At 41.0% G+C, this 15,097-nt stretch overlaps 1 protein-coding gene across 2 annotated transcripts in view; it reads right to left on the bottom strand.

The window, feature by feature from the left end:
• Positions 1 to 1,090: 1,090 nt before the first annotated feature.
• fer1l4 (fer-1 like family member 4) overlaps positions 1,091 to 15,097 on the bottom strand; it is a 29,795-nt gene continuing 15,788 nt past the window's right edge. For both annotated transcript variants that reach the window (XM_040004948.1, XM_040004956.1), the window contains exons 20-48: positions 14,679 to 14,907; positions 14,119 to 14,251; positions 13,929 to 14,029; positions 13,720 to 13,807; positions 13,516 to 13,632; positions 13,252 to 13,404; positions 12,672 to 12,879; positions 12,328 to 12,452; positions 11,923 to 12,057; positions 10,624 to 10,797; positions 10,233 to 10,343; positions 9,966 to 10,127; positions 9,656 to 9,827; positions 9,395 to 9,507; positions 9,153 to 9,269; positions 8,822 to 8,861; positions 8,398 to 8,498; positions 6,803 to 6,937; positions 6,611 to 6,730; positions 6,345 to 6,472; positions 5,790 to 5,960; positions 5,070 to 5,224; positions 4,571 to 4,752; positions 4,303 to 4,487; positions 4,056 to 4,173; positions 3,066 to 3,189; positions 2,480 to 2,784; positions 2,161 to 2,261; positions 1,091 to 1,568 (exon numbers count right to left, since the gene is read on the bottom strand). In XM_040004948.1, the coding sequence (XP_039860882.1) occupies positions 1,388 to 1,568; positions 2,161 to 2,261; positions 2,480 to 2,784; positions 3,066 to 3,189; positions 4,056 to 4,173; positions 4,303 to 4,487; positions 4,571 to 4,752; positions 5,070 to 5,224; positions 5,790 to 5,960; positions 6,345 to 6,472; positions 6,611 to 6,730; positions 6,803 to 6,937; positions 8,398 to 8,498; positions 8,822 to 8,861; positions 9,153 to 9,269; positions 9,395 to 9,507; positions 9,656 to 9,827; positions 9,966 to 10,127; positions 10,233 to 10,343; positions 10,624 to 10,797; positions 11,923 to 12,057; positions 12,328 to 12,452; positions 12,672 to 12,879; positions 13,252 to 13,404; positions 13,516 to 13,632; positions 13,720 to 13,807; positions 13,929 to 14,029; positions 14,119 to 14,251; positions 14,679 to 14,907 (4,184 nt within the window). In that variant the 3' untranslated portion in view covers positions 1,091 to 1,387. The remainder of the gene's footprint in view (positions 1,569 to 2,160; positions 2,262 to 2,479; positions 2,785 to 3,065; positions 3,190 to 4,055; positions 4,174 to 4,302; positions 4,488 to 4,570; positions 4,753 to 5,069; positions 5,225 to 5,789; positions 5,961 to 6,344; positions 6,473 to 6,610; positions 6,731 to 6,802; positions 6,938 to 8,397; positions 8,499 to 8,821; positions 8,862 to 9,152; positions 9,270 to 9,394; positions 9,508 to 9,655; positions 9,828 to 9,965; positions 10,128 to 10,232; positions 10,344 to 10,623; positions 10,798 to 11,922; positions 12,058 to 12,327; positions 12,453 to 12,671; positions 12,880 to 13,251; positions 13,405 to 13,515; positions 13,633 to 13,719; positions 13,808 to 13,928; positions 14,030 to 14,118; positions 14,252 to 14,678; positions 14,908 to 15,097) is intronic.

The following is a 15,097-nucleotide window of genomic DNA, read 5'->3' as shown; positions in this document are numbered from 1 at the left end:
GAAGGCCTAATGTATGAGACCACTATTACATAGCATGCTGTATGTTCTGTGTATATAGGACTACATTGCATGTATTACTTGTATAGTAGATGCTGGATGCCGATGTAGCAGCAATTATACTCTGTGCCATTGTCTTTGACATAAACAGATTGCTTAATGCAGCACAGAAATAGAACCATCCGTTATGTAAGGAATCTGTTGTAGCTGACATTCAATTCAGATTGTTTTGGTGCAAATTGCTTTGTCTTTCAGTTACTGAGAAATCGTATAGCTCTCAGTGCTGCTGTGACGATGATCCCACTACAATTAGCACACCAAATATGTGCATAAAAGAAGCCAGAAAAACTGCCAAATTGAATAGAATTAAAAGCAAATTAAAGTTAATCTCCTTCACTGGGACTCTGCAGGTTTCGTTTGATCATTTGGTAGAACTTTCAGGTCTGACCTTAAACCTGTTAATTCTGACAGCAAGCAGGAGTTGCATAGAAGTAAATGTAAAAGTAAAAGATCCTTGGTGTCATGAATGCGTGCTGTTATTAAATCCTTTCCTGATCAGTTTGTTGTCTCACTGAATGCATGTTCATTTTGTAAAAGAGGGTTCCTATCAGTGTCCAGCATGACAGTAATGCAGGGTATCTTTAAGGGCGGTATCATCATATGAATGACAGGTTGCTACATGCGGCTTCTATCGGTTTCTTAGTCAGGTCCATCTGCATTCATGATCAAAGCTAAAATGACAATGGAGAAAATACTCTGATCGAGAACTTTGAAAATAGGAGTAACTTTCACTATATTTAGATTTAAGAACCCAGTGTCCAGGTGGATCTATTTGCAAAAATAACTTATAGTATTCATAATTTATTTTAATTGGTATATAATCCCTGGAAAATACGAACTTTTGCAGCTTTATTGGCTTCAAATATGCCCCACAGCAAGAATGGGAACTATTTCATGGAGTATGATCATTGCATCTGTCTGCAGTCTGTGACTTCACTGCTAAATGCCAGAAGGTTATGTACTTATTTGACTTACCTTCAAATTATAACACCAATATAAACCTAACTATGCATAATACACAATATTAGACATATTACAATGAATAGAAAAGTGTTTTATTTTAACATACATACTTATTTGTTACATCGGGTTGCTGCAAGTTTTACAGTTCATAAAATACATGTAAATAAGATCAGTGTGGTTTCAAACTGAGGAAAGAGATTTAATTTCCTCTGAGGATGGATTCATCCAAACGTAAAACATCTCTTTGATTATGTAGTGCAGTCAGGATAAATACATTAAATCACCTGTTATACAGATTAGGTACATAGAAGTGAGGAATAAAAAGGACGCTGGGCCAGGTCAGGTCAACAACCAGCCATCCATTTCTTTACCCCTTGATGATGAGAGAGCTGATTTGCTGTGGCATTGTGTAGACAATGAGGACGATGAAAAGCGTGAGGATGGTGATGATAACCAGAGCAATGATATACTTCTTGTATTTCTTCCAGATGAGGAAGACGAAGGTCTTCATCGGGTTGACGAACCAGGCGAAGCTGGTGGTGGGACGACTGGAGAGACAACAGAAGACAGTTTATATGTGTTCACACCTGGGCTGTGGAAGCCTACAGGCTGGGTCACACCAAATTCAAAACATCAGTGTTTTACCACAAAATAAACTTTCCCTGCTGGTGACCAGAAACGACAGGATTACAAAATTAGTACATCAAAGAAACAGATCAGGCTGAGCGGTTTGGAGACAAAGGTAGAGAGACAAGACTGAGATGGTTTGGACATGTGCAAAGGAGGGAGAGTGGATATACTTGATAAAGCATGCTCGATATGGAGCTGCCAAGCAGGAGGAAAAGAAGAAGACTATAGAGAAGGTTCTTGGAGTAGTAAAAGAGGACATGCAGAGGATTAGCTGGAAAGAGGAAGATGCTGGAGATAGCGGGGATGGAGGCAAATGAGCTGCTGTAGCAACCACTAGAGAGATCAATCAAAAAAAAAGAAAATGGTTTTAGTTACATTAATCAGGGAAATTTAGAGATGAAAGAAAAGGAAGTTAAAGACGGTTATAAGAGAGTATTCAAGTGTATAAATATATTAACTTGAAAAAAAAAGAAAAGAGTTGTAGTGTGCATGTGGTAGTGCACGCAGTACTTTGGTTTGTCCAGAGGCTCTGGCTCCTTGCGTGCCCGACCCACAGGGTTGGCCTCCGCCTGCTCCAATGTCACCAGCTGAAGCTCCGCCTCCACTTTTCCCTTCATAGAGACAAGTTTGTGTTAAATAAAATTCATTTTCTTCATTTGCCGTTATAAACTCAAAGACCAGAAGGCCAAAAGTGGAAAAAAGCTTTTGCTGCTGCAAAACTCTGTTTAAATTTCTCTTCTTGTGCCAACAGACACAGATGTTCTATAATTTAATTGAATAAATATTTTACTGCTTCTTGAACTGAAGTGATTCAGATGGATTTTTGTACCATTAACAGGAAAGTGTTGCCCATGCTGTCAGTGTACTGGATGTCCTCCTCTCTCAACTGGCTCCTCTTGTCTTTGTTCTTCTTTTCCTTTTTGCGTCCCTTCTTTTTGGCTTCCTCCTTCTCCTTCTCCTCCCTCTCGAAGTCCTCGGCGGTCTTTGGACGAGTCAGGGGCCACCAGCCCTTCATTTTCTTGGCACGAAAGATCGAGAATCGAGGGCTGGCCCGATCCTTCGCCATCGAAATCGTACACTTACCGGATGACTTTGCCGGTCGCACCATGTCGCTGAGGCGCAACTCTATTGCACCTAGCAGATGAAGCATAAAAGAGGAATGACTGGGTGGAAGAGTCGAGGTAATCTTGTGACACATTTTAAACAGTGGATGGAAAAATAACAGCTCAGCCCTGAGTTGAATAAAGCTGAAATAACTATTACAGAAACATAAAAACATTCATTTGTTAATTGCCAAGATTGTTACTTTAGGGCAGCTGTGGTATAAACCATACACTGGGTGGTGGTCTAATAATTATTTTAAGGGCTATTAAGCATTTCCTAATTGACAGTGTTGATAAGCCTGTGTGCCTCACCCAGGAAGTCATTGGCAGCGATGCGATCGTAGTCCCAGACCTGCAGAGCCAGAACAGCCGGCTGACGAAACTCTGACTCCTCCAGAGAGAAGATGGACTCCTTCTTCTTGTACACCACCTCTTTCTACAGAAGGAGAAGATGCATTTTTAACAAACACGATACGTCTCCAGTTATTTTCTAGTACCTCTACATAACTATGTGAAATAACTAACAGAAACACATATTTCATGTATTGTGACACTGTTGGTTGTTTGTTTGTTTAATTGCTGTCTTAACTATAGAGAAACTCAGTAATATTTCTGGTCAGAAGTTTACAAAAGCGATCACAGAGGCACTACCCCCTGAAATTTACATGGTAGACAGCTAAGTACATAAGGTGCAGAGTATACTACTAAGTACTGAGGCTCACTGTGAGACATGCTAGCATCCACTAGAGCCACAAGAAGATCAGCATCTCCGTCTAGTAGTTTTTTCTCTTCTTTGATCTCTTTTTTTACCCTCACTCCAACTCATCGTAGCAGATGACAGCCTTCCCCTGGGATTTCTTCTTGTTAGAAGGGAGCTTTTCCTCCCCACTCTTGCCAGGTCCTTCCTCATACATTTTGGATACTTGGTGACTTTGGTTATGTCATCTTAATGGATCTTTACCGTACAAAACAAATATCCTGGCTATTTTTGTAATTTCATGCTTTATAAATAACTGAAGTTGTACTTTAATAATTGTTTTAAACTAAAATGCCTTTTCTGGGCAGCACCAAAGGAAAGAACATAAGAGTCAAGATGATTCATCTCCAGAGAAAGAGCGCATTTACTTATGTTTACTGATTCTGAAAAAGGAGTTTTCTGCTTTTCTACTTTATGTAAAGATTCAAGGATGATATTTTTAACATTTTATAGACTTATTAGTTATCTGGTTGTAGCCCTGGAGACATAAGAGCAAAGGCTAATTGACATTAAAAGGTCCAGACTTCACCAAAATATGTGTGTACCTCAGTAGGAAGGTAGTCAAAGCGGAAAACAAATCTCCAGTTAAAGTTTCCTTCTCCAGTCAGAGAGTTGAAGTGAACATCGGTTTCCTGCTTGTCTCCTTCCAGTCCTTTTATCCAGCTGCACAGGGAATACAACACAACAATGATCCCTAAAGGCTAAGCAGGAACACAGAGGTAAGCCCATCAAGATGTAGGCATGATGACTGTGCAGACCAAGTTAGAGAGTGTGTGTGTGTGCGTGTCTAACCCTTTCACATAGATGTCAGAGGACGGGTCGCCTGTGAACGGGTTCACGTCATCCAGAAACACATCATCAGTGTTCCAGATGATCACACGCAGCTCGTATTGTTCAGGTAGGCGGGGCTTTATGTCAATGGGGGGCGGAGCTGGGATGTCAGTGGGAAACATGTCCACCCACATATGAAGATAGCCCTGCAACACACACACACACACAGCTGAATATACTTATTTACACCTATAGCAGTGTGTTGTCCTTACTGCTGTGGTATAGTTACCTGTGGCAGTCCAAGATTGTCCTGGTTCATCAGAGACCGGATTTCCACGTGCTCAGGTACCAGAGGAACAACTCCAGCAATGAATTCGTTCATTTCACCCCAGCGGTGCAGCACACTCAGGGCTGCATGCTCCTGTATCTCTGCCTCCTCCTCTGGAGACCGCTGGTTCTTCTTCAGCAGGTCTAATAACAATAACAGTGGCAGCAGCAGTGTTGTTAGAGCTGTTATTACCATTACTGTTATTAGTATTATGAGAGCTGGAGGCTGCTGTATGAGACGAGCAGCAGAAATAAAGTATGAAAAATGATTATGGTGCAGTTTCAGAGCTGCTAGATGGAACAATATGATGTTGTACTGTATATTATGATTCATTTACAGATGTACAATTATGCACTGTTTACTTTGGCTTCAGAGTAAGCACTGCTTCACTTAGTACTAAAGTCTATTTAGATCTAGCTGAATCACAGCCTACCTGTCTCTCCTTTTCTTTCTGTCTTACCTTCAGGTATCGCATCTGGTGGTACTTTGAAGATCTTGTTGAGGACTTTGACTTCAGATGGCCTGTACTCAGGAGACGGGATGCCGTACTTCCTGCAGTGCTCATTTAAGATAGTTGACGGCTTCTTTGCATCCCGCCACATATTGTAACCATCACTGGAGTGAGAAACAGCAGAGAGACAAAGCATATATACTCACCAGCCACTTCAAGTAGACATTGCTTGTACCAGTTTTGACCCTACTGTCAGAATTATATTAACACTTTAAACCCTGAGCAAATAAAACATTGCAATAAAAAGATATATTTTTTGATTCATTAAACCATTTGAAAAAAATGATAATTAGTGAGATTGTTGCAAAGCACCAATCACATGCGTTCCAGGGTGAATACTTTATAGCAAAGATTCAACAAGGTACTGGAATTGTTCCTAAGGGATTTTGGCCCATATTGATATGACAGTGTCACTCAGTTACTGCAGATTTGTCAGCTGCTCATCCATGATGTGAATCGTCTGTTCCATCTTATGCCAAAGGTGCTCATTTGGACTGTGGAGGCCATTTGAGTACTGAAGTTATTGTTATGTTTAAATGACAATGAGTAAGATACAATAAGATATAGTTTATACACAGTAAGAAGCAAAATAATTTTTTACGTGTCCAAGTTGTAGAATTAAATTTAAAGTGTCATTGTCCAGAGCCTTGAATGACTTGCGGTACTAACGTGTCGTAGTAAAGAGCCAGACCGCAGGAGGCTCTGTGGCTGCTGTAGAACCGGTTCTCCAAGTCAATCCGTGTCTCTCCGATACGGTCATCGGCCCCCACAAGATCGTGGTCCATGACTGTGATAACCAGCTCCGTCTCCAGCGGGAAAGACACTGTGAGTTCAAATACCCTGAGATACAGAGTCAGTCAGACAGGCAGACAGACAGTGAGACATATAGATAGGTAAATAGGTAAACAAAGAATCAAATACAGCTAGACTGACACGCATCAAACAACTAGAGTTGAATAAAAACAACTCGAAGTTGTGCAATTTTATTCTTTGTTAACTTAAAATTTCCAACACAACTGGTCTGAGGAGGCTTTGGTGCAAATGATTATGGGATGTCAGTTTCAGGCCTTTTTAAGATTCAAGAACTTCAGACAAGTTCAATTAGACAATGTTACATATTATCGTAAAAAGAATAACCAATACCAACACTAACAGTAATAAAACAAGCAGTTCCACAAAAAAGCAAAAAATAAAAAATAAAACCATAATAACTGTGGTACTGACTCTCCAAATATTGGATTGAGCTGTTTGGGGATGTATCGATCTTTGGTGTCCATATTCTGCTCTACAACTTGGATCACGAGGTAAGGGTCTGCTTTACCATTTGGGTCTGTGGGAGCCAGGCTGGTGGCCTGCAGGCACCAAACACACAGCAGGAAATAAACATCAATTGGGTCCAAACAGATATCAACCCAGTGCAATGCAGCTGCAGGCAAGAATGTGAATTTGGTTATCGAATGCACAAAGCTGTTTGTGTAAGCAAGAAGGACCTTGACTATGTAGACTCGAACTAAGACTTTAACTGGTGAGTTTCTGGGGATTCCTTTGATGATCTGACAGCTGGTGTCTTCAGTGTCTTCTGGTTCAATCGGATAAACCAAGAAGGAACCCTAGGGAGAGAGAGAAGTACATAATAAACACTATTTACCAGAATAATACACAGACAGCTCTGTATACATTACCTTGTATTTTCCCATCAGCCTTGCCTCTTCATCCTCCTCATCATCCTCACCGCTTGCTCGACCTTTATACACAGGGAAAACCCGCAGCCAGTCCTGAAAGTGACTGAATTCTGACTCCAGATCGCCTCCATACAGCTGAACACACACAAACACACAACACAGAGAGAAAAATGTCTGAAAGTCTACCCCAGCTCCAAACCTGCTCTGTTGTTACTCATCGGCATCAAGGCTGCGGAAAAAACTCGACTCAGAAAATAGTCGCACCCAAAACAACTGAAGCTACAGTGCACCTGAGAAAAATAGCCATCCACATCCTGTTTTGGTAGGGACGGCAGAAGTGGCCAAATTTAAAAAGCTGGAGTACCAAGTTATCAGATGATTGTGGTAAGCTGCACCCATAAAATCTGCAGGTACAACAGACGGGTATCTTCCAACTAGTGCTAGACTAAGAAAAGCAAAATTTATCTCACCAAAACTTGAGGTCAGTCTGCTTGGATGGACTGAATCACACAACAAGTCACATCACTTGTGAGGTAAATTCATTAAAAATTCTCTGTAAGGCAATCGCCACCACCACAAACTTGATCCAGACCAGAGTTTAGTGGTCAGTGAAGAAGAGGTGAAGCCTTGCAGAATGATGCCAGCTACAGCTGCGCATGAATCACTCAAAGGGGCCTTTTCTGTAATAATGCATTAATATAATGCAATCCTTTTGTTGTATTTGCAGTTATTTTAAAGGGCCAGATTATTATACTTTTTTGTTTTTTTGTTTGACTGTATTTTGTTACCCTCTATTTATACTTGTGTAATGACAATAAAGTTGAATCCTAATCCTTTTAAACTGCCTGTAAACATGTAATTTTTTATGCTAACAGTATTTTAACAATGACGTCTATGTGGATTGACTCACAACTTCTAGTACTTTCAACTGATTTAACATTTCTACCCAAATTTCACTTCAGGTGCAAACTTTGCATGTGACAAATAAAGGATTGATTGATTGATTGATTGATTGATTGAAAAGGTTGGGAACTGGGGAACCCTAAAAGCTTTGCAAATGTTCCTGTGTTTTTATTTTTCTAGAAGCTTACAGTGAGTTCTCTGGATTTTGTATTTGTTGTGAGCGTTTAAATGCACAGATGTGTTTTTCTAAAAGCCAATATAGCCAAAATATAATATGTGGCCTTGAGTTTAGACACCTTATTAACAGTTAAAGCAAAAAAGATGTTTATGACGAGTTTTTGATTTTATGAAATTGCCTGAATATGTGTTAGCCCTGCGACAGACTGGCGACATCCTGGACAGGTTGCCCTGCCCTAAGACAGCTCGGATAGGCTCCAGCCCGCTGCAACCCTGAACTGGATAAGTGGAAGAGAATGAATGGATGGATGGATGGATGGATGGATGGATCAATCCAAGTGAACAGGGGTCTCCAAGTTCACAACTTCACAGTTAACATATCAGTGTGGGACCAAAACAGTTTGTAATTGTTTTTCTGACAGAATCCTAAAGACTCCTTTTAGTAATGTGGCCATAAGATTATGATTATGGATCAGCTGCTTCAGGCCGGGGATCGATTCATTGTGAAGTCACACCTTTAGTGTTGCAATCTTTTTGCGTTTGGGAGGCTCAGCCTCCACAAGCACGGCTTCCTCCTCTTCCTCTTCAATGTTCGCCATGGTTAGATTTACTCCCTCTGTGCAAAGAAGAACATTTTATTAAACACACACACATGGGCACACACACGTGCTTTCTCTGTTATATATCTATCAACATTTTATATTTAGACATTTGGACTGTTGGGATTTTTTCTGGATTGGGACGCCTAATGCTGCAGAATAAAATCATATTTTAGAAGATTTTATGTCAGAATGTGTTTTCTGTTAAACATACGATCCTTGTAAATAATCAGATGATGTGTTGTTGATATTTAATAATATAAAATAATACTGACTATTTAATATTTTTAGTGGGTGGAAAATGTAAAATATTGAACTAAATTTAGCAGTTTAACTGTACCGGTTTCGGCTTGTTCCTCCATCTCCAGAATCTCAGCAGCCTGCAGATGGGATCAGAACATTAGGACGACTGAAAAATTTCCTAATTAGTGAGATTATTTATTTCTCATAAGCTTAAGCACATGTATTTGCACATGTTCGGTGGAAAGAAATTATTTAAACATATGGTCTCTTGTTGAAAGTCTTAATTAAGCAGAATTTTATTGATTCTTAAGTTATTATATTACTGAAGCCTCACATGTATCCACGGCTCTGTTTGAAATTTATATCAACAGTTAACCTTTTTGTCCATCAGGAAAATTAACAGGTACACAGGTAAATTAGTGTCTCACCTGCTTCTCGAGCTCCTCCAGTGAGGCATAGTATTTCGACCACCAGTCTAACTCCTCCTTCTCAGGCACCTCCTCCTCTAGCTCCTCCTCCTTATTTCTAATTTTTTTCAGGGGTGCCTAAAGACATTAAACATATTTTTAAAATGTGGATGGTTGAAATTTGATTTGAAATATGTCTGAACCTTTCTAGTTCCTAGTTTTTAACACCCAGCGCAAAGTGAGTGGGAGATTAACACACATACATTAACCAGCTTTAAGGGGTTGATGGGAATCTTGGACTGTTTGACTGAAAGGTTGCTGAGTCCCATACTCCTCACTGACATCAGAGGGTCCATCTTCATTGAACTCTTCTTCGCTGAAAAGACACACAAAAACTTTTGGAGGATGCTGAGAAAACTGTCTATTGAAACCTTGTGGAAACAAATGAGTAGTACGAGTTACTCGCTTGAATTCTCAGCAAACAGCTTCAGAGAGCAACATTAGACTAATTTTGCAGGTCTTACCTTTTGGCTTGGGCTCCTCTTCCTCCTCTGGCTCCCCAGCAACCTCACGCGGGCCGTAGTCCATGAGGTTCTGAACCACATGGGACCCGACCAGAGCAAGGTGGCCAAATGCTCGATGCTCTACCACAAACACTGTGAGAGGAGGATGCAGGTACGACTCCTCCGGCAGCTCCTAATCAGACCACAAGCAGAAAGAGGAAACAGGACGGGAAATGAAATTTTACATTTTTGCACCTGTTCTGAATTTGTACAATTCTGCTTTTCTTTATACCAGAATTGTTCTCTTTAGCATCCTTAACTAGTAACTCACCACATCCATGTAGTGGACCACCTCTTTGAAGTTTGGGTTAGTCTTGTAGCTTTTAATCTCCTCAGACTCCAGTTGTCGTCCTGCACACTCGATCTTCACCTGAGGGTGCTCCACCTCAAAGAGGTGCACTCGCTTCAGGTCCCGCAGACCCCAGAACAGCACCTGAACGCACACAAACAAAGACACAGATCTCGCCCTATAAGCCAAAAGTCCACATTATCCATCTGCGTCACATCAACAAACTATGTGTGTCCATGTGTGCCTGACCTCAATCCTGAAAGTCTTCAGCACAGGTCGCACTCCTTCAGGGATCAGGTAAAAATTGTGCTCTTCATCGTAGTTCAGTTCCTGCGGGTCCACATGGCTGGGAAGAGTAGGCTGCAGGGGGAAATGTTTTTGGTATTCACTATGTTTGATCAGTTCAGACACACCACCTGTGTCTCTATGTAAAAGGACGTTTCTGATTTAAAAGAAAACTAAACTTAGTTGCTGCGACCATGTTTTCTTTTTTCCTCTTTAATTTTATTAACCAAATTCATTGAGATTTGTCATCAGATCTTCTATCAGATTAGAAACAAAAAAGACTGTTACTCCAGATTCCTCGCTTTAAATATGAACTTTACTTTTTTTAAGATTGTGACTGGCTGACAGTCGTTACCTCTCCAAACCCAGAGTAGTCCAACTCGATGAGTTCAAAGGCAGCCAGCAGCTCTCCAGCAGAGACCCTCCCCATGTTAACATCAAAGAAACGGAGGCGGGGCTTTTCATACAACTGCTCCACGGTTTTAAACTCAGGCTCAGCAAAAGCTCGACCCAGAGGCTTCGGACCACCCTGCGCGCGCACACACACACACACACACACACACACACATTAGCTATTATGACATCACTTAATAATAAATCGACGATGTGGCAAATACTAAAACATTTCATTAAAAAAAGCTGCTCCCATAAGAGGTTGACATAGCAGAACATCTTCCTCGATCTCACCCTATCCGTAGCGTCTTCCTCTCTCTACCAGCCGGTGCTATCATTTCCAACATGATAGCACGGTTCTCACTACCACCTTGTAAACCTTTCCTTTCACTCTTGCTGCTGTCCTTGTGTGACAAATCACCCCTGACGCTTACTCGACCCACTCCACCCTGCTTGCGCTCTCTTCATTGTTTTGGATCATTGATTCCTTTTAAAGCCATTCATCTTCACTACCTTTACTCATTCCATCTTCACCTTTCCACATATATTCTGTCTCGCTTCTACTGTCTTTCACGTTTCTTCTGCAGTGTATACCTCCACCCTAACAGGTCCTCTTCCACCTTCTTCCTCTGGATAAATCAAATGGTATTCACTGTGCAAAAATGACAGTGAGCCACTTAGAGTCTAAATAGGGAAAATTTGTTGATTCCATTCATTAAAAAAACATTTATGAATGCTGTTCAGTTCTGATTACAACTGCAGAAACACATTTAGCTCTCACCTACTGTCCTTATTTTAAATACTGACACAGTGTTGGATGTTCCAGTTACAGACAACCAAAGTGTTTAGAACTTAATCCCTGTGAGCTAAACTACTATAAGTGCCTAATGTCAAACAGTTTTGTCTACTCTTGGACAAAAGCTATCACTCTTCTGTTTATGAGACAAGCAGACAAGCAGTATAAAAGTGGCTTTAAGTGAGAGGGAAGATTTGTGTCAGACAGCAGATGAGCTGGGGGGCTCCAACAAGGTGAAATATAAGAGAAATAACACTTATTTTGAACTGTTTATCATGCAAAGCTACTTTAGTACAGTCCAAGTATATATATGTGGAGCTGGAAATTAGTATATGAATCCGTTATAAACTTATAAACTAAAGTTCTCACTAAGTGTGAGATAATATTTTCTATTTTAAAAAAATGAAGCGCATTATTTTATAATAACATTTTATAATAATATAACAACGAAAAAAATAACATTACCACAGCATCATAGTCGTAGATGTTGATGATGATGAGGGGCGGATCCTGTTGGAGATCCTCTCTCGTTCCCTCTAGCAGAACTCTGTCGAACACCAAGCACTCACACCAGGCAGGAGAGAGTGTGTCTGGCAACATCTGTACATATCAAAAACAGTAGGTGCAAAGTTTACGAGCTCTGATAAAAGATCCCATGATAGTATGGTAAAAAAGAAACAGACCAACAGATGACTTTAGTGGCAGGTAAATGTAAAGAGAGACCCAATAATGATTATCATTTTTTGTCACCCTTAATTCTCACTTTAGCTCATTTTAGCCTCAACGATTACTTTATTTTGCCGATTCAATGTTTCAAATGTGTAACGTTTGAAACATTGCACTTACAACTGTTAAACCTGTTGTACCTACCCTTGTGACCTGGCAGTGAGTGGTGAAGACCACCCTGGCAAAGGGGTCTGACAGGCCATCATCATCTGCAGCCATCAAGCCACGCCCCTGGTACAGGTGACATCGTAGCTGGTAGTACCTGCGGTCTGTGGAGAAAGAACAAAACCAACATGAACAAACAGCTGAAACTGTACGATCAACAAGTCAAAATAAAAGAAACTACAAGGCTTTTATGTAGAAGTACAAATTTATCAATTTATTGCAGGGAACTTTAAATGTTTGCAAACTCTAGTTCTTTAATAAGATTTTTTTTTTCACCTGGATGCTAAGCTTCCACCAACACACAGACGTTTCAGCTGACTCACCTTGGCAGGACAGTCCGAGAGGAAGCTTCCTCCTTCCACCCGTATCAACAAGCCCCCTCTGCTCCTCCCCCTCTCCTATGTCCTCCTCATAAACTGGCACAAAGTCCTCAGGCAGGCAACTGATGACCTCTTTGCTGTACTTGGTAAGACCAAGCCACAGGTAGACCTCAAGTTTCACAAAGATCTCACTTGCTGGACCTCCCGGAGACTAAAAGGACAGACAGATAAATGGGATGAAATGGGAAACATCAGTTTTTAGAGCGTGACCATGAGAGGAGGTGAATTATCTGTGTTGTTATCAGATCACTGTTGGAAAAACAAACTTTATTCATCCGTTGTGAGAATGGACCTCTACAAAAGTTCTTCGACTTGTCATAATTATTACTGTCATGTTATCATTGCTATATTATTTTTTATCGCACCTATATTGTTAATATTATAAGTTTTGACAGATTTGTGTGGTTTCATTGATTTATGAATTTATTTCAAAACAAACTGCCCCTAGTGGTATTACCAGTGCTGGATTTAACTAAAGCAAATTATCATGGGTTTCACTGATGACTAGAGACTAAATGGTTACCTTCATGTAAAGAGTGCTGACTTTGCCACAGTCCCGCCCCCTCTGCTCCTCCACCAATGAGAACAGGATGGAGTAGGCCGGGATCCTGACGTAAGCTAGTCGCTTGTTTCCACTCAGTAGCCATATGAAAGCATCTGGGATGGTACTCTGGGGCTGAAGAGAGCACAGCGTGGGCAGTAGATGTCAGACTTGCAACATATTGTACATAAAGCGATTTTCTAACATCTTTTTGGTGACTATCAGTGACACTCTTTGAACTCTGACCTCTACAGCCAGTAGGCGGAGCTTCTTGAGGAATCTCTTGCTCTCCATTAGCCGCTGTTTGGCAGTCCGTCTTGTAATCCTTCGCCTGGCCCTGACTGCTTGCCTGGCCAGCAGGATCTGGACAAAGTAAGACATTCAATCAGGCAGAGAGAAACAGGCAGGTAGATGGTGATGGGTAAAGGAAGGACATGAGAACAGACTCACCAAATTCTTCTTGATGAAGTTCCTTCTGCATTTATCGAGGTTGTTGGGACGCGACTGAGATCTCTTTTCAGAGAAAGCACTGAACTGTCTGCAGAGAGAAAGAAGGGAGAACATTAGAAAAGTGAAAAGACCAAAAGACAAATAAAGTTAGATCAGAACAAACTAAACTGAATCATTTCTAATACAGCTTTCAGAAGGAGGACACTGACTTGCAGGAGACCACGAGCTCCAGCAGCACCTCGTCCAGTCGCTGCTTCGCTTTACTCCTCGGCCTCCTCAAAAGTTTTTCCACCTCATCGAGACCAATCTCCTAAAAGTAGAGAGAGCACGGATGGCACTGTATGCATAACTTAACATATATAATTTCATTTTTGAAATTGGAAATCCATCGAGTCTCACCAGCCTGTCTGCCATCTTGCTCAGCCAGTTAGCCTGATAGAGACGAAAGCTGTGGTCTTCAAACTGACTCCAGACAAACAAACAAGGCTTCGATTTCACTAATGGGGGATGAAGTTGGAGACACTGGAAAGACCTTAGAGGCCAAAAGACATAATGAAAGTCATGTTAGGGTCACATATAAAAAAATCTCCTTATACAGGCAATCGAAGTATTGGAAAAGACACGGGGTTATCATTTGAAGACGTGAGATGACAGAGAATTACATAGGTCACATGCATCTTCTATCAACACTGTTCATTGGTTAATTCAGTTAATGGGCTGCATGGGTTATAGTATTTGAAGAATGAACTCTACAATATTTATCAGAAGTGTCATCACAATGTGATTAATTTATTTCTGCAGAAAGTTGTCTAATGCAGAGCTTCTGCCCAGGGATGGACAAACGATGGGAAGACTTTTTCCAAACAGAAATCATCTTGGATGTTCTTAAGTTATCTTGAGTTAAGGTTAGAAAATTGTGATGAACCGTGTCCTAGTAATCTAAAGGGGGCAGAGGTTACCTGCTGTACTCAGTGGGTTGGGGCCTCATGCCAGCAGACACAGATCTGTTCTCAGGTTCAGGACTTTGAACCTCCTCTCGGTCCAGCTCGTCCTCTGAATCCAGCAGATTCCGAGTCTCCTCGCTCAGATCCTCTCTGCTGCTCCTCAGTTCTTCCCTGCTCCTTCTCAGATCCTCCTTGCTCTGCTTCTTCTTTGACTTCCTAACCTGTACTGCTTTCCCATAATTCCCTGGGAAAAACACATCAGTACCTGGAGTTCAAGGATTCACCATTGCAAATAAAATGTGAAATTTGAGCCCCAGGCAGCGAAAACCAGAGCGGCCACTGCAACCTGTGGTTTCTTCCTCACAACCACAGAAGGTTTGTCTAGCTATCAATTTACAGGATTTGACTCAATCTCTGATATCAACAATTTACTA

The sequence above is a fragment of the Simochromis diagramma genome, unplaced genomic scaffold (genome assembly GCF_900408965.1).
Source record: "Simochromis diagramma unplaced genomic scaffold, fSimDia1.1 OVJJ01000320.1, whole genome shotgun sequence".
NCBI classification, from domain to species: Eukaryota; Metazoa; Chordata; class Actinopteri; order Cichliformes; family Cichlidae; genus Simochromis; species Simochromis diagramma.
This window is presented reverse-complemented; position numbering and strand designations above follow the sequence as displayed.